The sequence below is a fragment of the Oryctolagus cuniculus genome, chromosome 9 (assembly GCF_964237555.1).
Source record: "Oryctolagus cuniculus chromosome 9, mOryCun1.1, whole genome shotgun sequence".
NCBI lineage: Eukaryota > Metazoa > Chordata > Mammalia > Lagomorpha > Leporidae > Oryctolagus > Oryctolagus cuniculus.
This window is the reverse complement of record NC_091440.1, coordinates 41366265-41393869: the sequence shown is the minus strand read 5'-3', so window position 1 is coordinate 41393869 and position 27605 is coordinate 41366265. Positions and strand designations below refer to the sequence as shown.

Sequence of the window (27605 nt, the reverse complement as noted above, 5' to 3'; positions counted from 1 at the left end):
GCTGAAGCATTTGAGAGAGAATTAGAAAACACTAGTAAAGTGGCTTAAATCTCTGGCTCAGTAACAAAAAATATTCACTGTTTATCTGGAAGCCAGACTTACTATAATGGTGAATTCTGTGTTGTTTTATCTAGGTGTTTTGAGCGTATATAGTAACATGGCATTGTTAGAAATTGCTCTAAGTATTGCATTGTAATTGTAAAATTTATCATAGTCTATTTGTATTGATTAATATTTTATCAGTACAAACTTACATTCCTTCATTGATGTAATTATCCTAAATTTTTTTTGCTTGTGCAGCTGGTGCTGGGATTATATTTATTAATAAATGTGTTCATATCACATATAACTCCATACATATGTACAATTCTTATATTAAATTTTTAATAAAACATTTTAAAAATAATTGTTTTTAGAAAAATCATGAATTTATGGTAGCTGAGTAGGAAAATTGCAAATTCACATTCTATTCAGAATTAAGCTCACAAGTTTAAAATTACTTTTCAAAAATATGTAATTGACTTTCTGGAACATCTACTTGGCTTTTATAGTGTCTGTTTAGCTCATAATGCTCCCCATCTCATCCTCAACTACCTCTGTGACAATAGCAGAAATTCACTGATTGCATTCAGTAAAGTAATACATGCATTCCTCCCAGAAAGTAGTCCTCAGTCAAGTGAAGAATTTTAAAACCTGCTGGCCTATCAAAACCCAGAGATTCAAATTTAATTGTATATAATAGGTTCCAAAAACTCCAATGTATCCAATGTACTGCCAAGGTAACTACTGACATGTGTTCTGACATGAGATCATCAGAACTCTCAGAAAACCTGTTGCAGGGCAAGAGAGAAAATTATTGGCTCACTTTTGTGGGCTGGACTTTATGCTCCTGAATAACACAGAAATCAAGAGAGGAAAAAGAGAAGCAAGCATGTGTGCAGTGAGAGGAGCAAGAGGCAGAACTGGTGAGCAGAGCAGAAACATGGAGTTAGAAGAGGACCCCTGGGGGCTGCCTGTGTTCCTGTCTTCTTGAGAATCCCTCTATGTTTCTTATGATTCATTTTGTTGGTAATGGTGGTGATGCTGGTTGTGTTGGTGGTGGTGGTGTTTGTTTTGTTTTTAAATTTGTTTGGGTCCATCCACGCCTAGGAGCTCTGTGGTAAATTTTTCAACTTGAAGTCTCTTGCTTATTACTCTCTAAATGTCAATCATGCTTCCACTGTCATGTGACTCATTAACAAAAGCATTTATTTGATATTTAGAAATGTGTTTTAGGGGCTTTAATCATTTTGCTGCATTACTTACCCTGCAGATATACAAATGCTGAGTGATAAGGATTAAACACTGTACATCGACATTCAATGGTATGAACACACCAAGGATTTGTTGACAACCCCCCGCTCTTTTTCTGTAATTAAACAGGCTACTAAAGCAAAGTTGATCACTTTTGGTAATAAAAAATTGCTATTGTATTTAATGAACACATGACATAAAAAGAATAACCAATATGGGATCTTTTAAGGGAAAATATATATTTCCCTTTTCTCAATTCCTAACCAATCATCTGGTTCCCAAATCATCTAATATTGCCCTCTAGAAGGATAAGGTACAACATGGGTCATTAGATTATTACTAACTATTAGAAAGGCGGATTACGTCAATACCCTCCTAATATCTCTTCAGCTCTATGTCTACTAAAGTGAAAAAGACGTGCAGTGACTCCTTTCTTCCTGAAAAGAAGAGTCCCTATTCCAATAAAGTTGTAAGCTACTTTGGTAAAACTATGTTTTCCTCTTCAGTCATTAAAACATCTAGCACAGTCCTTTGTGCATAATAGATGATTTATTAATAAATCTGCTAAAATGCATAAATTAGGGGAAGTTCAGATTTTATATACGAGTTACTAAAGATAAGAATTAGCACCAAGCCAGCATGAATGAAAGTGATATTGTATTGAAAACTGCAACCTATATAATTTACATCTGTAAGACACTCCCCTCTAGCAATAAATGGCTTCTGCACAGATTTCAAGATTATTATCCCAATGAAAACACATGTGGAAAAACCGAAAGCATTGCTGAATCCCACAAACATCCAGAGACTGATGTTCTAGTACAAGTCTCATTGACATAAACATATGATGACAGGAGACAAAAATGTGTTTTTAATGGTCACATAAACATTTTGGGCTTTTATTAGGGAAAATCATGATTTGCTAATATACTGTTTCACGAATTCCTGGAAATAATTCATTTAAACAGAAAAAAAAATTCCATTTTGCATTCTCTTGGGAATGTCAAGAATATTCACATAAATAGCAACTCAGTATTTCTTCAAATGCTGCACTTTGGATTTATTAAAATTGTTATATATTATTAAAGGATATTGTAATTTCAAAGTTACTAAAGGCATTTTTTCCAGTGATAGAATAGAAAGCAAAACACTGAATTAGAGTTACAAATCTACACTCACATACATATGGGAATAATATATTTTGTTCCATCAACATGTCTACTTTACATTATTCAGCACAAAGCTTTGTGAAATAAGAATCATGGGAATATAAGAATATAAAGGAAAAAAGGTACAAATAACAGCTTCATAAACTGAGAAATGTACATAAATAAATCATGTATATGTGGGCAGTTTGCTTAGCTGGCAAGAAACAAAATATGGAAAATCTGCTTGTTAAACAATAACTACAGAGTGTGCTTTTATGATGTTTTTCACCACAGTAATTCATATTAGAGATAGAAGCAGTTGCATGTTAAATAAAATCATTGAGCATTGTTCCCATCGCATTGCAAAGAGCTGACTTATGTTGTTTTTAGATGCCTCCCATTAGAAAGTAAATATTCCTTCAATGCAATGCATTCACAAAATTTAATAAAGACGAACTGTAAATAAAGTCACAGGGAGATTTCAGACATTTTTATTAGGAGATTGTTGGAAAGAAAAAGAAAATTAAATACAATAACAGTAAATGTGGTTCTCACATTGAAACCAGGCTCAAATAACTAGGCTACCATAGAAAAATTTCCAATTCTTGCATTATGATGTAAAAACAGATTTTTGTACAGATTTTGTACAACAAAATTCGTAATAACCTTTTATCATTTTTAGAAAACTTTAAATATATAGATAAAAATAGACAATTTTCATAGGTCCTACATGAAGATGAGTATGTTCTGTTCCAAGGGCTTGCATAGAGCGCAAATGTGGTTATAATATAGAACAACCAGACATTAATATTTTTAGGAGTACAAAAAGCATGGAAACAATAAAATGGGCACAATATTACTTGCTTATGCTGAAACACAAATTTCCAAACCAACCTGCATAACTAAAAAAGGGAAAATTAAGTTACAGACTTACAATAACATTTCATGAACTGTAATATATACAACATGTTAGTAAGAATCTCTCTTAACATATAGCTGATAGCTTTATTCTTTAATCCTTGCTAAAATTTCCTTTTATGTCAAACCAAACACTAAAGCATTCTCAAAGGTCTTGAAAGTATGTATTTTGAAACTATTTAACCCACTTGACAGGTGACTCTATGCCAGGAGCAGAGCAATGGCTGATTCTATGACATATGTAAATTGTAGACTTTAAAAAAATTTTTTTCAAAAAATGAATGATTCAAAAGCTTGCCACAAATCTGTCCAATTTTAAGTGTAGGAATCCTTTAAAGACTGCATATAGGGAAAAATCCATATAACTAGAAATAAAATCTTGTGCTCAAATAACAAAAGATGGTCATGGAAGAACTATGTTAGAAAGCCAAGTTTCTACAGAGCATTTGCCAACAATAGTTTAAATAAAAATATTGCTCCATTTTTAAGCAAGCTAAAATAGGAAGTGTACACATAATCTTTTGATTGTATTAAAAATGGACTTAGCTGGTTACTAGTGAGCTACACAGAAGAATGATGTTCAGCATTGCAAGGAAGACCTAGAAAGTACAGAAGCTTAGTGCCAGAGTAGCTATAATGCTGATATTTTCTTAACCAAATAATTAATACCCAATCAGAACTATCTTAAAATGTTTAAGCTAGTTTTCTTAATGTTTAATATTTTACTGTTTTATGGTAATAAATAATGTTATGATCATAAAATTGTAAGGTGACAGAAAAAAAATCATAAAATGTACAATGACTCTACTGATTCAAACCAGTCTTTAAAGGTGTAACTCCAGATATGTAGAAACAAAGAGAAGGTAACTTCAGCGTGTAATAAGCACTGTTGGCAGCTTTACTTCCAGTTATCTGCACAAAAGTGAAAACACATACTGTAACTTTCAAAAAGACAGTGGGAATCACACGTAGCCACCCTTCCCTCTGAGCAGGGTGGGAAGCACAGCACATTTTAACTTCATCACTCAGGGCTACATGGTATTGGACTGATACATCGAGGGTTTGCTAGGGTTTGTTTTTCAGCAACATTAACATAATATGACATTAACATATAAAAATATTTCTGGTGTTTTGATTTACTGAACAGCCACAATCCATCCTCAGTAGTGCAGGGTGGGCACTATCTAGGGTTCAATATACAAATAAAAGTGGCTGACACAGAGTTCTGATGTCACCAGATGCTTAAGATCTCATTCATTAATACTGTGACTCAGACAAATATTTACATGCCTGCATGCGTTAAACCAGAAAGACGTCTTTCTGACCAACAGGGTGACAAAACATATTTTCTAAAATTTTCATTTTTTTTCCTAAATTCTAGTATACTACTGCATACATAATACCTTCCTTGTGTGTTTTATGTTTATATACTGTACATGTGACCAACATTTTGATTAAGAAGCAACATTATTATTTTAAATGCTATATACCACTACCAGTTTGGAATGAAAACAAGTTACATTTATATATTTTGTAGGTTTTTAAGAAAGAAAAAAAAAAGACCTTCAGTCAAACCTTTTGGCTTATATTCAATGCTTCTTTAAAGATACACAAAATGTGATTTCATTGGGTTGTTGTCAACATCCATTTGTTGGTCTTTTGGAAAGTATGTCAAAAAAAAAAGCTTCAGGAGAAAACCCACAGTTAGACAGTTTAAAACTGAATGTAACAGAATATTACTCTTTATTTTTCAAATCCTCTATGCCCCCTACATGTTCATCTCCAAGTGTTCTTGCTGGTTTCTGGAGGACATAATTCTGTATGTCTGGGTGATCACTGCTACGAGAGTCTCTCTGTGCTCAGATACAGAATTTTCAGCAGAGGAAAATGGTTCATTCCATTAAAAAACAAAGCTAGGCCTTGGTCAGACCTGCCTTTAACTCTGTATACAAGTGTCCAGCAGCAAAGTTGCGGTTATTAACTGTAAGAAGTTTGATACTTGTACATTTACAAACATTCCCAGGTCTCTGGTATGAACCACAGGTGAAAATCAATGGAAGAAACTTTTTTTGTAGAATACTTAAATTTGAAAGAACATTGATACACAAAATTGAAAAAGTTCCCTTAAAAGGACTTTATTTTTTTATGAACTTTCCAATGACGAATGTCTGGCTGCAAAGTTCTTCACTATAACAAGGATTTCTTCAACAGGAAAGATTCAGTACATGACAGTAGTTTTCAAATACAGTCTTCCATCTACAAATGGAAAATAAGAAATCATTAATAACATAGCATTTGGGGCACAAACATGGACATAAATGATGTGGCCTGATATAACATTTTTGTTTGTTATTTTATCCTCATTTGCTTAGGAAGTTAAATTTTTCACATATTGTTACAAGCTAATTTTATAATTACTTTGACTTTAAATGATTGAAAAGAATACAGCCTCTCTAGTTCTCATAAATAAATATTTGCCATGTTGATATCAGTTCCCAGAGCACTCAGAATATGGATAAGAATATGTGTGTGTGTTACACTGATATGCAGAGCTAGTTGATTTCTGTTGAATGACAATTATTTCCTCCAAGCTTGCAAAACCAAATTTTCTCAGAATCACTCAGGTGCATCTCCATCACGAAAGATTGTGCTCCCACCTTACTCTTCAGCAGTGTTGTTAAATATACCATGCAATGTAGCTGTTGTGCACATTTGTTGCCTTTTTACATGAAAGTCACCCAGGTAATTTTATCACTGTAAGGGAACTACAGTCTTTCTCCCCAGAAATGAGATGAACTCAACAATTAAATGTTTAGATGTAAATATATTATTCAGCTTTCACCAATGAAAAAACATAGCTATGTGAGAAAGGAACCAAATATTGGACACACTGAATAAACCATTTTAATGAAATATATATTAAAAGGACAAACCCAAAATTCAAAGGAAAACAAAATTTCTCAAATAAAAAACCTTCTAAACTATACTTTTTGTGTTATGGCTGGCCTAAAGTTTGGGTATATTTGTATAAAATATGTCTAAATTTCACAATTTCAATACCTAGGGCAGAGGGTAGAATAATCAGGAAAGGGAAGGTTTCTAAACTTTGGAAAAATTATATTCTCATATGACTATTTACAAAATGTCTTATTGTTCCAAGATTTATAATATGGGGAAACGGAAGTAACCTACAGTAGTTTCAGGAAGTAGAAAATGTAGTCTCTATTTTTACAGATCTTATCATCAATATTTTGGTAATTAAGTAATTTTATTTAATTTATGGTAGATATAGTAATAAGTGTGGAAATTAAAACCATCAATAACAAATGATTTTTCACTTCAAAGAAATACTGGTGTTCTCAAACTTTTTTTATTCCATGTTTTTCTTAGTCTAATTGGAAGGATTGAGAGATTACTTCCAGGATAATATGCATCTCTGTTTTGCTAATCAACATATTTCAAACGCCTACCACCTGTTCAATACACACGTACTCATATAACATATCATACTGTTAACATTTAAAGCCAGAATTTTGCCTCAGTGACTGCAAGAATGTCCATGGGATTAGTCTCAGACTGGTTAATTTCTAACAAATCATGTCAACTATTAATCAGTTGCTTGTCTGAAAGTAACCAAATATCAATTACTAGAAAGTTTCTAAATGTTCTTTGCTTTCCAGTTCAGCAACTATATGTCAGGACTCCTTTTAATAATTGAACATATAATGAACACAACCCTCCTACCAAACAGAATACACCTTTAGACATAAGATATAATCTAAGATTCACCAATAAAAATATTATTAATGCAACTTAACTATATTATTGAACAATGATTTAAATGCACATATAAACAGTTGAATAATATGCCCAGATAACACAGTGTCAAAATATTTTATATCCTTGGCCCTAAACCTCAGTTTATCACTCTTACTAAATGTTGCTATAGTTTACTAGTAGTCATTGTGATATTAAATAAAGACAGGAATCTTCTAAATAGGCATCAATCAAATATCAATCCAGGCAACATAATTTTGATGGAAATTTCTTTATAAGTAAGGATATGACAGTATCACACTGAATACTGTGAAGTAGTTTGTTTTTGCATGGGACCCACTCTGATTTATTCTCTTTGCTTAGTTTGATAGCATCTACTTGTGGGACAAAATTTCTTTTCTCACTTACATGATTTAAGAATACTAATATACAATTATTTGTAGTTCCAGCTTACCAGGAATTTCAAACACCTACTTTGTAAATAAATTTAATCAATGTTATAAAATTAAATTTAAAATCTTATTCTCAATAAATTTGCCCCTTTAAAGGTAATTTTGATTTTAATAATTTCTGCTATATAGAGCAAAATAGATTTTTCAAAAATCTAATAATACAGAATATAGAAATAACTGAAGAAGTAGAGCATTGATATTTTCTAATTTTTTTTTGTAATTTTCTTAATTTATTTTGAAAGTTAGAGAGAGAGAAGGAGAGATCTTCTCTCTGCTGGTTCATTCCCCTGAAGGCTGCCAACGGCCAGCTCAGGGCCAGGCTGAAGCCAGGAACCAGGGGCTTCATTTTTGTCTCCCACGTGGGTGATAGGTGCCCAAACACTTGTCCCATCTTCTGCTACTTACCCCAGCAGTAGCAGGGAGCTGGATCAGAAGTGGAGCAGTTGGGACACAAACTGGTCATATGGGATGTTGGTGTTGCAGGAGTGGCTTTACCCACTACACCACCACCAGCAGCTTTCTAATTCTTAATTCCTTAATTTATTAATCCCTACTCAGCTGCCCTTTCAATTGTCTCATTATTTCTATCATGTATTCAATTATATTGAAAGTATCATTCCCATTCCAATTTTTGAAAAATATACAATAATTCCTAGGATAAGATAGAGGAAAGAACGCATTCAAATTCCCCATCATTCAAATCCACCAAATCTGTGAAAGTAACAATTTGCTCAAAATTAATAGTTCAGTGTTCACTAAGGACCTCTTAATTTTCTTCGCACTGCAGGAAAAAACTGAAAGTACAGAAAGATTTCTCATCTGTGATATCTCCAACATATAAAACAGAATCCAGGAGTAAAAGAGTGAATAAATAAAAATAATCCATTTAAAAGATCCACATTTACACTACTGGACTAATTTTTCAATTTGATCCACAAGGTGGTACACTCATTAGTCCTGGCTTCCATGCACAATCTTATCTTCTATCACTCTCCTCTTATCAGTAATTCTGGTCCACCTCTCCATCTACAGCTTATCAAGCTCTGTACCATATTGGAATACCAGGACTACTTTTCCTGCTGGGAGTCTATCAGATAAATACTCTCCCGCTTAGCTTACTCTTCTGCTCAACACTACCTAAATTCTCTAAATGCAGTCCCCTCCCCCTTTTTTCTAAATAGGAGCATAGCAGTTGATCACTTTGAAGCTATTCAATGAGATCACAAAAGCAGCAACCCTATCTCCTTTCCTGTTGGTGTTGGAATGAAGATGCATGAGCAGTATACTTGCCTTAAAATATTTAATGTGTGGGCCAGTGCTGTTGCATGGTGGGTTAAAGCCCTGGCCTGCAGTGCAGGCATCCCATATGGATGCCAGATCATGTCCTGGCTGCTCTACTTCCAATCCAGCACCCTGAGAATGCGCCTGGGAAAGCAGTGGAGGGTGGCCCAAGTCCATGGGCCCCTGCACCAATGTGGGGGACTTGGAAGAAGCTCCTGGCTCTTGGCTTCAGATTGGCTCAGCTCTGACCCATTTGCTGCCATTTGAGAACCAAACCAGTGGATGGAAGACTTCTCTCTGTCTCTGTCTCTACCTCTCTCTTTGACTATTTCTTTCAAATAAATAAAATAAATCTTATAAAAGTATTTAATATGACCTCAAATATCGTTTTAAAGAAAGAAATTAATTAATGTACCTATATAATAAAAAGAATGAACATATTTGAAATGTTAAAGTCTATCTCAGGATGCTAGCCATCAGGGAAATGCAAATAAAATCCATGGTAAGGTTTAATCTCACCCAAGTTGGAATGGTTATCGTCCAAAAATCAAAATAATAGAAGCTGTCAAGGATCTTAGGGAAAAGGTACCCTAATACACTGTTGGTGGGAATGTAAACTAGTACAACCATTATGAAAGACAATATGGAGATCCCTCAAAAACCTGAAAATAGATCTACTTTATGACCAAGTCCTTCCATTCCTGGGAATTTATCCAAAGGAAATCAAATCGGCATATGAAAGAGTTATCTATACCACCATGTTTATAGCAGCTCAACTCACAATAGCTAAGCTATGGAATCAACCGCAGATGACCATCAGTTGATAACTGGATAAAGAAATCCCTTCTTTGCAACCAATGGATGCAGTAGAGCCCATTATGCTTAGTGGAATAAAGCAGTCAAAAAAAAGACAAATGTCATATCATTTCCATGATTTGTGGGAACTAATATACAAAGTCCAAAAAAGGTAATGTATATGAGCAAAACTATATATATATATATAAATATATATATATAAACTATATATATATAAATATATATATATAAACTATATATATATATATATCTATAGCCCTTGTCTATACTCCTGAGAAACAGTAGCTTTTCTACTTACTACTTGTTGAATTGTTTATTCAGTGGAGGGTTAAGTTCATGATTATAAAGTAAACTGAAAGTATGTCGCTTTAAAAATTAAAAGAAAAAATAAGAAAGGAAGGAGGAGCGACAGTGGAAGGAAGAGAGGGAGACTAAGGAGGGAAGAATCATTATATTCTTAAAACTGTACTATGGGGGCCGGCACCATGGCTCATTGGTTAATTCTCTGCCTGCAGCGCCTGCATCCCATATGGGTGCCGGTTCTAGTCCCGGTTTCTCCTCTTCCAGTCCAGCTCTCTGCTGTGGCCTGGGAGGGCAGTGGAAGATGGCCCAAGTGCTTGGGTCCCTGCACTCGCATGGGAGACCAGGAAGAAGCACCTGGCTCCTGGCTTCGGATCGGTGCAGCGCCGGCTGTGGCGGCCATTTAGGGAGTGAACCAATGGAAGGGAGACCTTTTTCTCTGTCTCTCTCTGTCTATAACTCTACCTGTCAAATTAAAAAAAAAAAAACTGTACTATGAAATACATGAAGTTTATTCCCTTTATATAAATTTCAAAAATTTTAAATAATGTTAAAGTCCATAGGTTATATATAAAGTACATTTATTAAAATTATTTACATTATATATTAAATATAAGCATATGATCCACTATAATTCCACTTTCAAGAAATTTTTCTCCTCTTAAATTTTGGACTAACTTTTCTAAGAGAAGGACAAATGCATCAAACATTGAGGATATTAACTATGAAATAGTCTATATCTGTTTCAGTTAAGATCTTCATGATTAAATAACTTCATAATTAAATAATTTCCTAATTAAATAATTATTAGCCCTCTTCCTTACAGTCAACCATAGGAAGAAATACACCAGGTATAGACAAACTGACGGAGTGACAGTTTGCCTTAATTTACAAAGCCCAACTTTAAAAGCAATTTTTACCTTTTAATTTTGTCATTTACAGAAATATACATTTGAATTCTTCCAATTCTGCATGAATAAATTCTCTAACTAATTTTATATTGTTCCAGAGAAGTTACATTGGCCTTGCAACTCACAGTAAATAACATCCTAGGAACATAATTCAGAGACCTAACAATAGGCCCCGAGTAATGGCGCTGCAGTTCTATCCCAAGCTTCTGATAGCAAAGCATGTAATGAAGGTTAAGTGGCAAGAGTGCTAGACACAGTACATGGGCCCGTAACTCAATTGGTAGCATGTTTTTATCCTGTATAATCAAGGTTCCAACATTCTCTTTTTCCCTCAATCTTCAAACAAGGGAAACCATGAAGCCATAGAGAAGTCTCTTCAAAGACAAGTGGAAGAACAGACATCACTGGACTCCCTGGGGTGTTTCCAAGGACAGGTCCCATTATTCAGAGGTTTTGCTCTTTGCATTCACAAAGTAAAAGGGCTAATTAATGTATTTTGTTTTCAGGGGTTCCCTTGGTTTATCACACTTATTCCCAAACTGAATAATTTCACAACTGTCCACCGTTTCTTACATCGCCTTTATTTCTGCATGGGTCAGCCACAGAAAATTGTTTTCTCACTTTGTTCCTAATGGCAAGGCAGGTTAACTAAACAGTGACTCCCTGGTATCACAAGTAGATGACAGCTCTACTTTAAGACTGAGTAAACGGGAAATAATGCCAATAACAATTATTATTATCAGTACAGCTAATATTTTCTGAGTTCTTATTGTATTCAAGGTATTTTATAGATTTTAAGTTTAAACTTTCCAACAATTCAACAAAAGGTGTATTCTTGGTGCCTTTTACAAATAATGCTATTAAAACTCAAAGAGGTTAAGGACTCTGCACATTTTCAAAGAGCTAACAAATGGAAGTGCAGTGATTTTGATATTTGTGTGAATACACATTTCATGTCCACATTTTTTTTTATCATTCTTTTTCTAATAAACAGCTGGCTGCCACTGGAGGAAACAAGATGCTTGCGACTCATGGAGTTAAAGGATTCCTTCCTGAACACCTCAGTACCATAAGGCTTTCTGCCCTGAAGATTCACCTGCACCTTGCAGTTCTCCCAGGGATGGGAGCATTTTGGGGGACAGTAGAGCATCAAGTAAGCCACTTGAAATCAGCCTGGTTTCTGAGAAAATACCTTCCTTTGACACAATGATTATTGCTGTTGTCAGGGAGGTTGAAATGACAGGAAGATCATCAAGCTAAACTCTGTGCATGGGAGTACTTAATTAAAAAGTCTTTTCTAATTAAAAGCATTTGGGAGGAGGGGATGAGTAAAACTATTTAAATTACAAATTCCTAATAGTTTTAAAGTTCATTGTGATTTGATGCTTACAGCTGTAATTTGGTGTTAAGACAGTACCTAGATCACTGAATAGTTTATTGCAGGTGCGAATTTGTAAAAGCTGCTTATTTTTATTATGCATATTTAGAACTACAGATAATGAATTGAAAAAAAAAAGTTTAAATTCTTCATAAAATTGATCTCAGACTTTAATATTAAAATTGAAGCCATCAATCTATTGAGTATGTAGATCTTTTATGTTAATTATTTTCTGTGGCTGTATCGGGAGAAATGAAGACCCAGAAAATTTCAAGGTTGTTTTTCTTTGTATCCATATATTAAGTTTAAGGCAGTTAGTGATAATGTCTAACACATATAAACAAGTGCAGAATTCAGCTTTTATTCTATATGTAAAGATTACCGAATATCTTAATCATTTGTTTGTAAAGCTAATAAAGTCTGTTTGATATAATCATATAATATATCAAGATTTTATATTATGTGGTAGAAGATGACACATAAAGTGGAGTAACTTAAAATTGCTTAGTTTGGTGTCCCCAAAAATGAAATTCATTTGCTGTGTGAAAATCATATATCTAATTAACAAGGGAGTTTACTAGTGTTAGATATAACAAAATGCACACATAGACATATATTTCAGTTTTGAACAGAACTCTCTAGTAAACACCCACAATGATCTCTTTTTGCACGAGGGGCTTAATACATCGTATTTTCTGTTAAGAAATAACTTTATTAAAGATGGGATATATTTGTTCAAAACTTATATCCCGACAACAGTGATCTAATGAAAGATGTGGCTTTTGCAAAACAGTTGTGCGTGCACGTACCTCACTACGCCAGAGCTGAGGAAAATATTAACATAGCAGAAGGTAAATATATAAGATCATATATCTAGAAAGTTTAATATTTACTTAAAGAATATGAAGTTGATATAAAATATGGTAGCTGAACCTCTCTCAACACAATGTCTTAATCATGTGAAGTAAAGGAAAGCAAAACAGTGATGGAAACAAATGTTAATGATTCATGTGATATTTGATAAGACAACGAAAGGAAGTCAAAATAAAAGCAAACAAATAGGAACAGATGGGAAGGATCTTTGTCAAGTCATAACCCCTCTTCTAAAACCCCCAGGGGAAGAAGCTAATTAAAGAAAATATTGTTTCTTGCTTTTTTTATAATTTTATATTTGGAGGAAGAACATCCTGCGACTCCTAAAGCAAAGGAGAGACACAAAGTCTACACTGAACATGAGAAATATTTCTGTGAAAGAGTGATGTTCAGTACAAGCCCATTTATAACAGAATACTGAGTGAAGATCATTTTTTCCTCACGAAATGCAGATAACAGTGTAAGTTATTCCAGAATATTGAATACTAATATATTTAAAGTTGTGTTCCATATAGTTACAAAGTAAAAACTGGAAAGGCTGCACCAGGTTTTGTATTTTTTTTAAGTTCAAAGCTGTAGTGGAGAAACCTGAAGCCCACTGTTTGAGTGGAAGTGAGAAAGGATCAGACCCCTTGCTCGTAAGCACCTCGTGCAGTTCTAGAGAATCAGCATGGATTGTGTAAGAGGCTACAACAATGAAGATTTCCCATCTGTGCAATCCAAATGTACTGCTATGACAGATCTTCAAAAAAGCCCATAAAAATGTATACTATGAAAAAACTGCAAAGATTTCAAAATTTTTTTGCACCAAAATGAACTTTATTTTAATTCTACACCTAATGACATTTGAAGTCCTTTAGTGACAAACTCCTAGGTAATAGATTAATTCATAGACCAACATGGCCTTGCTCATTCAAAATCAGTAGATAATATAATTTATTTTTATAAGCCTAGCAAGAAGCAAAGTTCTCAATTGTGGCTACAAATGACAAAAATTATAATCAAGAATTGTTTTTCTGTTTTTAATTCTCCTCAAAGAAGATATTACACGAGAGAACAAAGGCTAGTTTAAGCCATATCCTGAGAACAGATGATCATCTAAAGCTATAACACACAGGTTGATAAGGCAACTAACTTTTCAGACAAAAAAGTGAAACTGAAACTCTGTCATTCTATAAAAAGGAACTTTGCCCCAGATTCCAGGTAAGCATAAGTTATAAACATGCGAACTTTGCCAAATGAACAATTTGAAACAGGTGGAACCAGGTTTTAGGAGTTGTGGAGCTGGATAGGCTCCTCGCTGGGCAAGGTGATCAGATCACAATGTTCTTTTAAAAACTGTTTCAAATTATTTCCATTTTTCATGTGAAAAGCAGGGGAGGAGGAAGAGAAAGAGAGAAGGAGAGAAGGAGAGAGAGAGAGAGAGAGGGAGGGAGAGAGGAAAAGAAAGTGCTGATTCACTCCCCAAGTGCCCCCAATAGCCAGGAGTAGGCCAGGCCAGGCCAAGCCAAGCTGAAGCCAGGATCCTGGAACTCCATCTGGATCTTGTCCCTTGTGGCTGGCAGGGATCCAAGTACTTCATCACCTGATGCCTCCTCGGATGCACACAGGCAGGAAGTTGGATAGGAAGCAGAGTAGCTGGGACTCAAAATGGGCATGCCAATGTGGAATGCAGACATCTCAAGCAGTGACCCAACTACGGGACAGATGCCCACCCCATCGCATTCCTTCTAAATGGGATAGTAAACAGCTTAGCAATGAAGCCAAACTGAAGAATGTGAAGAGAAGGCATTTGAAGATTTCCAGATGGCTATGGTTATTCTTAGCCAAATTGGAGTTATTTAGTCAAATCCAGCCCTAGGCAAAATACTTTTCCTAAATGATTAGATCAGCTGCAGTACTTCAATTCTTTCTAGAAGTGGCACCCTTGTTGTCAGTATCTTAATAAAGATGCCATTTCCCTGAATTTTAGGGTCAACTATGTTGATGTTCTCTGTGGGCAAGAAGGACTTTACTTCCAAAAGGATAATGATCATGCCATATCAGGTATCAGAGATGCTTTGTTTGTTACTCAAGAAAATTCCTTTACTGGGGTGGAAATTTGCACCTTGTGGTTCTATGAATTTTTTACCTGCTAAATCCTGAATGATCTTAAAACCACATCACCACAAGTACACCAGAGAAAAACTGAGAAAAATAATCACCATTATCCACTACCTACTGTCTGCCCATGCATTTCATAAAATGTTTTAGTAATGCATGATTGCCCTACAATCATGGAAATAGGGTTTGGATCCTTATACTGTGTTGCTAGACTCCAACTGCTGTCATAAGATCCAAACTATTATCTCCCCCAGGTGTCTTCACTACACTGACAAGTACCATGTTTCACTATTCTGGAAAAATCCTTTAAAGTCTGGCTACTATCTCCTTATGAGCAGATATGACTGTGTATTTCCAATGCCTCAAACAGTATCTAATACCTAGAAAGTGCTCACACAATTAGGGAAAGATGTACATTATGACTCCATAGGTTATACTCTAAAAGAACACAACTTCACTTGGTGACTATAAGGGATGAAAATATATGACATAGCTTAATCATTTTATTTATGAACTGGACTATATTCTTCAAAATATCAATTTTATAAGTCATTTTAAAAGAGTATGAAAATGCTCAAGATTAAAGAGACTAAGTAGAAATGACAACTAAATAAAACTCATGATTCTAACTTGAGTTCACTAATGAAGGGTAACAAATGCTAAAAAGGATATTATTGGGTAAAATGACAAAATGGGAATTTGAATGTCAGATCAGATCAAAGCACTATGTCAATGAAACATTCACTGAACTAATAAATATATTATGTATACATTAGAGAACATTTTATTGCTAGCAAATATACCCTGAAATAAATATTGATCACTATTACAGGTAAAGGGTCACCAAGCATATATATCAGTTTCAAATTGTTCAGAAAATATTAGAGAAAATTATAAAGTGAAAGAGAATAAATATTAATATGTAATGGATGTGATATGGTTTTTACACTGCTATTGGACTCCTCTGTAAGTTTGAATAGTTTTAAATACACATTTTAAAATATAAAATAGCTTTTTTCAGTGAAAGAAAATTCAATGTATATGCAATGTCAACTATGAATAAGTAGTTGAACACTTATACTGTTCAATATTCACATTTTTCATAATATTCACTAGTTTTACTGGCTAGATGGATATTATCTACATGATAAATATGTTCTCTGAGGAGCCTTATTCAAGTATTGGAGAATAAATAAATGGTGAGTGATTTTAATAGAGTTCTCCAGAAAAACAAGCTTCAGATTCATGAAGCTTACTGGACTGAGGGTACAGACACAGCAGTATTCTGGTCTATTGATCCACCATGTTTTAATGGTAAATTTACAATTGTAAAGTTTATGAAGTCGGCTAAACTGTATTACCATTTACTTAGGACTGTATACACAAATGTGCATTTGTTGGTATAAGGAAATTACTGCCCTGTTTAACTGTGTTTAGAGCAAACATTAGGTTGTCTTTTAAAAGTTTATCATAACAAAAACAAAAAGCAGAGCACAGCCTCTTTAAATTTTGTTATGTTTCTGTAAATAAGGAAAAAATTATATCACTGGTAGGATTGCTTTGGTAAAGTATTTTTGTGTGAGTGATCTAATTAAGCACTCATTAGTAAGAAGCAAGAAGCCATCAGAGTAGTTAATGTACCAGCAAGTGAGAATTGGGTACTTTGCACTTAGGCTACCTTGTCCTGATTGGAAGGTGAGACCTCCCAAATTGAGCAAAGTGAAATACACTGAAATCTCTCATTACTTTATCCATTCCTCTATTCCCTTCTGGACAAAAGAAGACTAAGAAATAGAGATGGAAGGAAATAATTGTTTAAGGTATATATGAACTTGAATGATGAAGGAACAAAATTATCTATTGTGCATACTTAGAGCATAGATGAAAAATGTGTTTTTTAATAAAATAAGATGCTGCAGAGAAATGATACAAGAATCTTTAAATCAAGTCTATGTATCCTTTCAGAACTACGAGAAATAGGCAAAATCCTGTGAGTAAATTTGAGTTTTCAAAATAAATATGCTATTTCTAGGAGAAAAACAAACAGAGGTGACAATTAGAAGGGCAGTTCTTGTCACAGCCTAGTTATTTTCTCTTAAGTTTGGAGCAAAAAAGTCATCATCTTCCTTTTAAAAGTGTAGCATTTTCTACTTCTTCTATTTTCTATAGCATGACTGATTCAGTAATTCTATGCAGGTTATATTTGTACAAGGGGTAATTGTGAGTGAAAAAGTTTCTAAATCTGTAGAGCTTTATTTAACATATTTATACAATGCTGAACTGAAATGCTGGTCTAGTGCTGAACATGACAAATGATAAGCAGACTTCAATGAAAGCACTCTCCAATTTTTTCAGTCTAAGACTTTTTAATCAAAAAAGTGATACTTTCATGGGGAATATCTTTTTGTTATATCTTATCTAATGGAATCACCAAATGTGGTTTGGATAGTTTGAGAATGATAGTGTGACAAGGACTATCAAAACAGGTGGCTCTCTCTGTATTCAAACTTAAAATAGCACATAAAGGATCGGTTCAGAGATGTGCAAGGTTATGTTGAAGAGACAGACTAGAAGACAGACAGGACAGCATGTTGACAGATTATATTGTTTGTCCTGAAATAATCTAGTGAGAGCAAAATTAACAGACAAGTTTCATTCATTCAACCAGGAATGAGTCTTCCACAGAAGACTGGCATCTATAACTGGTCATAAAATATATGAACTATAATACTCTTTATTTTGATTGCACTCTTTCCAGGTCCTTGACAATTTGACTTTCTGCATAGCCCTCTGATAAACATCTTCTAAGATGGACAGCAATGCCTCCTGCCTCCTGTATTCATATCCTTAAGTGATTCCTTCTCCTTAAGCATGGGCTTTACCTGATGTCTTGCTTCTAACAAAGAGGACGTGGCAAGGTGATAGAGTATCTTTTACAAGACTAAGTCCTAAAAGACTGTAGTTTTATGTTGCTGGCATACAGTCTCTTCCTGGATCTTTTTACCTATTCAATCTGCTGAAGCAAGCTGCCATGCAGTGAGCTCCCCTGTGGAGACTACCATGTGGAAAGGGACCAATGACAGCCTCCAGTTAATAGCTGAAAGGAAATGAAGCTCTCAGCGCAATCTCTTTGAAGCTGTGCAGTCTGCCAACAGCCACACTAGTGAGCGTGAAAGTGGACCTGCCTCACCAGAGTCTAGAAATGACTGCAGCTTCTCACAATATATTATTTCGCCTGAGGGAGCACCCAAAGTGGAGAATCTAGCTAGGTTATTCCCAGAATCCTCATATGCAGAAACTGTAAGGTAACAAATAATGTTTTAAGCCATGAAGTTTTGAAATAATTTGTTGTGCTGCTAATAGCCCTCCCTGTATAAGAAAGAAGTGTCAGTCACTGTCACAGGTAAGTGATTCTGCACTTCAGAGTTATAGTGTGTGGGTAAACCTCAGTTTGCCTTTTTCTGAAGTACAGAGAAATTGATAATCCAGCTCCCAGTAAAGTAAACATACCAAGAAGCCTGCTTGTTCTTAACAGAAATATAACAAAGCCAACATGCAAGTTTCCAAGAACATTTCTTGTCTTATCATGCAAAAAAGAAAACTAGAAAACCAAAGTGCCCTCTGATTTGCTATTATTGGATAACTTATTCACAATCACAATATACTGATTTTTATACTTAAATGTTCTCTCTCTCTCTCATACACACACACATTTATTACTAAATTGATATAATTTTACTTACTATCCCAGAGTGCTTTGATTCTTTTCCTTAAAAATTGATATCATCTAATGATATGTGGTAGCTTTCTCAGAAACTTATCAATAGTCAACAATAGTCATCAATAGTCTAACAATTACATTGATTAAATCAGTGTCTTTAAGGCACTATGACAGAAGGGAACCATCATAAACAGTTGGGTAACTGTCCACTGTTAAGTCTAGTGCTATTTAATGAACCATCGAAAAAGGAAAATATATTTTAGACCCGTCCCTTAAAACCATGTAAGAAGACACTAGATAGAACAAGAAACAAGGCACTCTATTTAGTATCCCTCTGAACTTTTGATTTAACGGTGGCCATTGACTGAGATCAACTTTAGTTCAATCTGGTATCTGGCAATTTTAAAAACTGTTGTTTACCATACTGCATGTTTTCTAAGGAAACAAACTTAATCCTTTGGAAATTAATCATGACAATATCAACAAACTGGCCACAAGGAATAACAAATATGAGACACTAAATGCTTTCTAAAGTAGAAAGCAATGAAAAAAAGATAAAATATGCTATCACAAAAATATGCAATGCTAATAGATAATTTTGCATTTTACAAATTGTTTTTGTCTTTAGAAACAAAGAATTTCAGGAAACATCTGAGCACTTTGACTTAGAATTTACATACGTCCCAGTTTGTTCTCAGCATACATTAAGTTCCATGAGATAGCCAAAAAATTTTACTACAATTTCAAAAAATAAAAACAAAAATTCTACAACTAAATAGTAAAGTATATTATAATAAATGTGTATACATCTGTAAAGGAGATAAATGCTGATAAATGTGCATTTCATGCCCATTGTGAAATTCTGCTCTGGGTCATGGTAACATAGACCACTATTTCCATTAAAATTAATCCCTTGTGGTTGTGGTTACTGTCAGTATTGCCTTATTTTCCCATCACTAGCAATTGTGACATGAATAAAATTACTGCACTATGTAGATCATTAAATCCTGAATTAAGGTTCAATTTCGAGAAACCTTGTGAATTTAAGGAACTCAACTAGGTTTATGTCAAAATCATTTTAAAATACAATCTTTATTTTCTATCAAAATGCACTCTGTACTACTTTTTTTAGGGCTAACTCACAGTTGCACTTGGACAATACCAAATTGTTCAAACAAAGATGCCTATTTCTTTCATAAAATCCCTGGTCCTCTACCTCCATTTCAACTGGAAAGGCTTCAGAACCATTTCTTCTTAGGAAAATGTATTTGCATAGTTAAAAGGATATTAGCTTGAAAGTCTTGCCTATTTTACTATCTTGTCTATTTTCCCGATCTAGTCTCACCAATTTTCCAATTTGCCTATCATTCTGTCATGTCTTTCATTGCCTAAATATACTTACTTGCATGAAGAGTTTCCAACTGTATCAGATATCTTTAACAAGTCTGCTTTTTGACTAGTTCCGGGCTCAAATGCAATTCTCTAAATATTGCAGCCCTAAACAGACACTTGAAAGTCTGTTACAAAATGCACTATGTATTGAGAAATCAAGATCCTCTGAACATTTAAACTTCAGAAGAAGATTGGTATTTTTAGTAGAATATACACTCTGTTGTGATAGTTCTTTATTTATTTGTCTAAAGAATAAGTGTAATTGTTTTTTACTTTCCCTTCATTAAAATAAGAATGCATTATACTGTTCAAATGATTTCAAAGAAAACCTATGCATTACAGGGAAAAGCTTACAATGAGAGTAAATTGCTGTTGTTTTTTGTTTATGACTCCATTCAATGTAGTTTGATTACTTGAAAGGACTGGTATCCAACATATTGCCATATGAAACAATATCATGAAAAATACATGTCTCTTAATGCAACAGTCAAATTGACACTTTGTCATAGGTAAAATCTGCAGAATCAACAAAGATGCAAAACACATAAATCAAAATATATAATCTAACATACAAATATGTATTTTATCATTCTCTATTCTAATTTCATGTACATAATCTAACACAGTAAATATTTTGATCCTAGTTTTATTACCCTCAGTTTCATAAACAAAATTCTATGCTGAATAATCTATCCCTTCTATTGCCATGAAAAAAGCCACATTATGTTTTTTAAAGTTTTAAAAAATTAGATTATTCATTACATATACAGGTAGTGAAATATGTACAACATGCATTGACTCATCGCTGTTTGAACATTCTTGTGTTCTCAATATTTCATTTGTAGTTCTTATTATAATCTATTCTTTGGGGAATGGATGGTAAGGGGTGAGAAACCATTTGACTCTTGCCTTCTCAAAACGCTGACAATATCAAGATTATGCAAATATATTAGGTATTTTCAACAGAAGGGATATTTTACAAATTCAATGGTATCCAAACCGTGCCTTGTCAGGACCTCACATTTTAATGCCAGTTCCATATCCACACAGGTGCTTATTGTACACTCTGCGTTACCCATTATCTCATGCCCAATACCAGCAAGCCAAATTTATCAACATGTATTTGAACCTGGATCTCTTTCTCAGATTATTAATTTCAAATTTCCAACCATTGTTTTCCTTTTCTAAATCCTACAACTTCATTAACTCTTTGTAAATGTACACTCCATTGCTTGTGTGACATCAAAACTCATATCCATAGTACCTCATTTATGAATTAGTGACATTCTTCATTTGTTTTAGTTTTACTCTTTATGAATGTTACTTATGTATGTTTATTTTATGTAGAATATAATATATTGATTTCAGATTAAAAAAACAGGAGTCCAAGTTTTTAATAGATACTAAAATATCTATTCTGGTCAATATCATATTCAGAAGCAACCATAATATTTATTTCTCATCTTTTTGCAAAAGTTATTCAAGTTATGTTAATAACTAACTTTTCAGAAGATCTGTATTTTCATATCATGACTTATCTTGACCAATCATCCAATCAGGATGAGTTGCTTTGTGCGCTGGGTCCATGTTTATTTTATTAAAGGAGAATGATAGATGTTTCACTAAAAAATTCCAAGGCTGGCACTGTGGCATAACTGGTTCATCCCCCACCTGTATTGCCTGCATCTAATATTGGTGATGGCTTGATTCCCTCCTGGCTTCACTACAGCTAATGTGCCTGAGAAAGCAGAGGAAAATGGCAGGAGTGCTTGGGCCCCTGCACCCCTGTAGGAGACCTGGCTTCTGGCATCAGTCTGGCCCAGCTCTAGCCATTGCAGTTGCAACCATTTGGGAGAGAAACAGCAGATGGAAGAACTCACTCTCTCGCTCTCTCTTTCCTCTCTCTTTCTCTGAAACTCTGCTTTCCAAATAAAATAAATAAATCTTTAAAGAAAAAGAAAGAAAAAATTCCCAAATTTCTAAATTTTAAATTATATCTATTAAATTAAATTTTGAAATGCATGATCCTAGGAGTTAGCAAATGAGTTATTATACCCAAAAAGCTAAGTTATACTAAAAATAATCTCAAAAGTATGATTACCTAATATATATAGTCATACTTAACTTCTTTAAAGGTTTCTGTTCATATAGCAAAATCCAATGTACAAGTATTTCATACTTATATGTAAATCAAACTTGACTTGCAGTTTTCACCATTCCTGAGCCATGTATTGACATTCAGATGTGTATCAACAATAATTAACTAAATATGAATGGTTACTTGATATCTGAAGAAATTGACAATAGTATGCAATGAGAAATGATACTTTCTTCAACAAATAGAATTTGGAATACTAAATTTCACATGTAGAAGAATGAAACTGGACTGTAATCTCACATAATATAAAAAATAAACTAAAAGCAGATTAAATACTTAAATAGAAGGCTCGAAATTATAAAAAACTAACAGAAAAAGGGGGACAACTATATAATATTTGTCTGGGCAATGATTTTCTTCTATTTGACCCCAAAAGTTTTGACAATATAAACATCAGTAGACAAAAAAGATTCTATAAAAGGCCTCTGAATAGCAAAGGAAGTAATTAAAAATGTGCAAAACAGCCTTCAAACTGGAAAAAAATAAAAACATTTGGAAGCCCTACATTTGATAAGCCCTACATCCAAAATAAAGGAATTCAAACAATTCTGTAATAAGGAAACAAACAAACAAAAATCCAATTACAAATTAGGCAAGGGACATAAATAGGTATTTTTATTTAGAAAAAAGACATACAGGGGCAGGCACTGTGGTGTAGTGGGTAAAGCTGCTGCCTGCAATGCCGGCATCCGATATGGGCGCCGATTCGAGACACGGTTGCTCCACTTTGGATCCAGCTCTCTGCTATGGCCTGGGAAAGCAGTAGAAGATGGCTCAAGTTCTTAAGCCCCTGTACCCACACAGGAAGATCCAGAAAACGCTCATGGCTCCTGGCTTCAGCCAGCACAGCTCTGGCCATTGCTGCCAATTTGGGAGCGAAGCAGTGGATGGAAGACCTCTCTCTCTCTCTCTCTCTCTCTGCCTCTCCTTCTCTCTCTGTGTAACTCTGATTTTCAAATAAATAAGTACATCTTAAAAAAAAAGACATACAAAATGTTTAACAAATATAAGAAAACATGCTCAACAATGGAAATCATTAGGGAATTACAAATTAAAAGCATAATGTGAAAGCAACAGAAGATGGTCCCAGTCTTTGGGCCCCTGCATTCATGTGGGAGACATGGATGAAGCTCCTGGCTCCTAGATTTAGCCTGGCCCAGCCCTGGACAATGTGGTCATCTGGGGAGTGAACTAGCGGATTGAACATCTCTTTTGCTCTCTCCCTCTCTCTTAACTCTGCCTTTCAAATAAATAAAATAAATACTTCAAAAAATAAAAAATAAAATAAAATCTGAATTTTTTAAATTAAAAAAAAAAAAAACTAAAGAGGTGAGTGTTGAAGCACAGTAGTTAAACCACTTCTGGGCCTGAATCTTATATTGTAGAGTGTCAGAGTTTGAGTCTATCCTCTCCTACTCATCTGGGTTCTTGATATTGCATATCCTGGGAGCCGACAGCTGACAGCTCAAGTACTTGGGTCCCTGTTATCCAGGGAGGAGGCCTGAATGGAGTTCTGGACACCCAGCTTCTACCTGAACTAGCAGATATGTCTGTGCACGCTCTCTCTCTCTTTCTCTCTCTCTCTGTCTCTCCCTTTCCCTCCCTCTCTCTCATTTCAAATAAATGAAAATGAATAAATAACAAAAATTTTACCCATAATTATATCTAAAAATGTGTAATTCTTGGTTCCTTTACAAAAACAAACATAGTTATAATGAGTTTGCGGGTCCACCAGGGCAACAGCTGGAAATTAGTATCACTTCCTATGTACAGAAAAAGAATGTGGGGGCAGTGCTGTGACATAGCAGGTTAAGCCTTGGCCTGTGGCACCAGCATCTCATATGGGTGTCACCTCATGTTCCAGAAGTTCCTCTTGTGATCCAGCTCCTTGATGATGGCCTGGGAAAGCAGCAGAGGATGGCCTGAGTGCTTGGGCCCCTGTGCCCACGTGGGAGACCCAGAAGAAGCTCCTGGCTCCTAGCTTAGAATAGGCCCAGCTCTAGGAGTTTTGGCCATTTGTGGAGTAATCAGCAGATGGAAGATCTCTCTCGCTCTCTGTTTTTCCCTCTCTCTGTAACTCTGCTTCTTCAATAAATAAATAAATATTAAAAAAAAAAGAAAAAAAGAATGTGAATTCCATTTGTGTTGTCCTGTGTTTACTCTCTTCTCCTGTGAAAGCTCCCTCCATTCACAGTCTTTTAACTAAGAATAAGGCCTACACTGTGTGATTACATGCAACTCCTCTGATGGAGAACTTATTAGAACAAGACAGATCTTAAACTAAATTAGCCAGTATAAGCCATTAGGAAAATAAAATGAGCTATTGAAATTATTAATAAAAATAAATATAATTTTATCTTAGAAATAAAATATTTAGTTCTTAGTTCTATTAAGATGACTTCATAAGTAAATGTAAAATATAATAAAAAAATCAAAGTTAAACACTGCACACCTGAATATATATAAGAACAATTTATGGTCTAAAATCTCCCCATCCAGCACTTTTTCTCCCAGGGAGAAAATAAATAAAGAATGAGAGTCAGACCCAATAATTTGTAGCCATCATTCATCGTTTTATAGATGTAATTAGTAAGCTTAAGTAGAACTAAGTTTGGAGATTTACTATCTCTGGAGTGTGATTATATATGAATTAGAAGGGCCTGAAGTTACTCCACACTATATAAAAATACCAATCATATTAGCAGAAATTTGTCAAAATATTATTTAAAAATTAGGAAGCTCTAGCACTTCCTTCTTAAATTTGAGTAAAAAATTAGTTTATCTTTAATTTGAAGAGATAAATAATTGTACATAATATATGGCTACAAATCAATCTCTTCATACTATATTGTTTAAATTGACATAAATATTGAAATTCACACCCTGTCATGAACTTTTAAGTGCTCTGGAAAATCTGGTAAGTATAATTTTCCATTGCCAAGTTAAATCATGTCTAGAAGAAAAGGTAGGAGTCACATACTGGGAATTTTTTATTTTTAAATGCAACATAGGTCAAGTAGGATTCTCACATCGGATATTCAAGTGCCTGCATTAACCCCTGGCTATGTTTCTGACTCTAGGTTCCTGCTAATGTGCACCATGGGAGGTAGGAGGTGTTGGCTCAAGTAATTGTGTCCTTGCCACCCAGGTGGGAGACCTGCACTGAGTCCTTGCCACCAGGCATTTGATCAATGAACCAGCCAGTGGGTAGTATCTCTTACCTACCTATCTATGTCTGTCTCTCAGTTTCTCCAAAGTGAAGCAATAAAGCCCTAAGATATGTTTACTTTTCACCAAAAAATGAATAATATTGAAAGGACTATTACATGAAATTTGTCCATAATTGTAAAAATAGCAAACTGTATTCAATACTTAGTCTCTACCAGTTAGCCTTCTAAGTTCTTTTCATAAAAGTCACAGAATCCTCCTCATAAATGTATGAGGTGGATATTATTATCATTTTTGATTATTACAGATTAAGAATGTAATGCACCAGAGTTTTATTTACATCTCATTGTTGTGCAGAAAATAAACAGCAGCATGAGAATTTGAGCCCAGAAATCCTGGATTCAGAATCCATATATATATATGTATACATGGACCATGGACATAATATGTATGTGTATGTGTGTATATCTACCTTCATAGAAAAAAAGTAGATACCTTTGCTATTCTGACATGATAAAAGTGTCAGTAATAAAATATGTCTTAGCAGTTAAAGTGAATAACAAAAGTCATAACATTAATGAATGATGGTATTAGCACTAGAACATCACCTTCAGTCCAACGCTGCTCTCTTATCACTAATTAACATTAATGTAAATTTGAATCCTTTTGAAATCCATTATTTAATAAGTTATCAATATTAATGCTAAAGAAAATCTATATTGACATTTATTTTGTAAATGATTTATTATTTATGTCTATAAACTGGTGGATTTATTTTTTATTTTACTAAACATTGCTTTATTTTAGGAAAAACTTCAGGAGAAAATGCAAATTGAGAGTGGATGTAGGGCCTGGAAATAACCCTTGCCTAATGAAAATGCCTTTGTACTAGTGATGAATTCTACAGGAAACCTAAAGTCAATTTAATTGATTTTATCACATTACAAAACTTTACATGGAAGACTATATATTTGCATTTTGAATCTTAATCCATATAAATTTATGCCACCCTCATTATCTGGCTAACATTTAGCCACTTACAGCCACTTCATAAATTATCATGAGATGAAAAGACTGCCATCAGGTAACAAGCAAGGCTTATGGAAACAAAGGAACATAGAGGTCTGGAGGTCAGTTTGGGTTCAGGTAATTAAGTCTGTGACTCAGTTTCCTCAAATATGAAATGGACTTGTTTAATAAAATAGGTTTTAAAAAAAGCTGTGCAAACTCTAAATTGCTTTCAAAATATTAATTGATGTCCTTCTCCGTAATTTCCTTTGTCAAAATAATGGATCCCACAGCAAATAAGCAATTTCCCTTCACCTCTGTCTTTTTAGCTTCCAGGCTGTCTTTCATACACCTCCGTTCCCTTGGATATATATCATTTGGCACTCGATGAGATCTTGGTTTTCGACCTTTCTAAGGCACATCTCTTGGTTTTCACTATGATCTTAGTTTGGGAGAAGAGAAACCCTTAACTGCAATTTTCAGTATATAGATTTAGAATGAATTTGGAACCATAGAGCTTCTCCCAGAAAACACTGTTAGTCAATCTAGCAGTTGTCAGTAATAACAAATGGATTTTTATAGAACAATTTCTTTGAACCAGCTAAAATATTTTCAACCAGAAAACATTTCTCAAACAATTAAGCATTTGGATTTTCACATCCTTATCTTCAGGTTGCCACATATTTAAAGCCACAAACAGGTTTTGGAAAATCTTACGTTAAAAACTAAATAGCTATATTCAATTACGAAATGCTTTGCCATCTTTGAGAAAGAGAAATTGAACTTTATCTTTTTAAGTGTCGTTGTTGTTAAAATGATACTGAATGCTAAATAATGTGTTTGTTTTTCAGCTGTTGTTAAGTCTAAAGAGATTTTTTGAACACTTCAATTATAAAAACATTTAAAAC

The 27605-nt window shown here is 34.2% G+C and overlaps 1 protein-coding gene across 1 annotated transcript in view; it reads right to left on the bottom strand.

Moving 5' to 3' along the window:
• Positions 1–2916: 2916 nt before the first annotated feature.
• The window catches only part of DACH1 (dachshund family transcription factor 1), a 438545-nt gene continuing 413856 nt past the window's right edge, over positions 2917–27605 (bottom strand). The window contains exon 11 of the mRNA XM_008260046.4: positions 2917–5615. Coding sequence (XP_008258268.2) covers positions 5578–5615 — 38 coding nt within the window. The 3' untranslated portion in view covers positions 2917–5577. The remainder of the gene's footprint in view (positions 5616–27605) is intronic.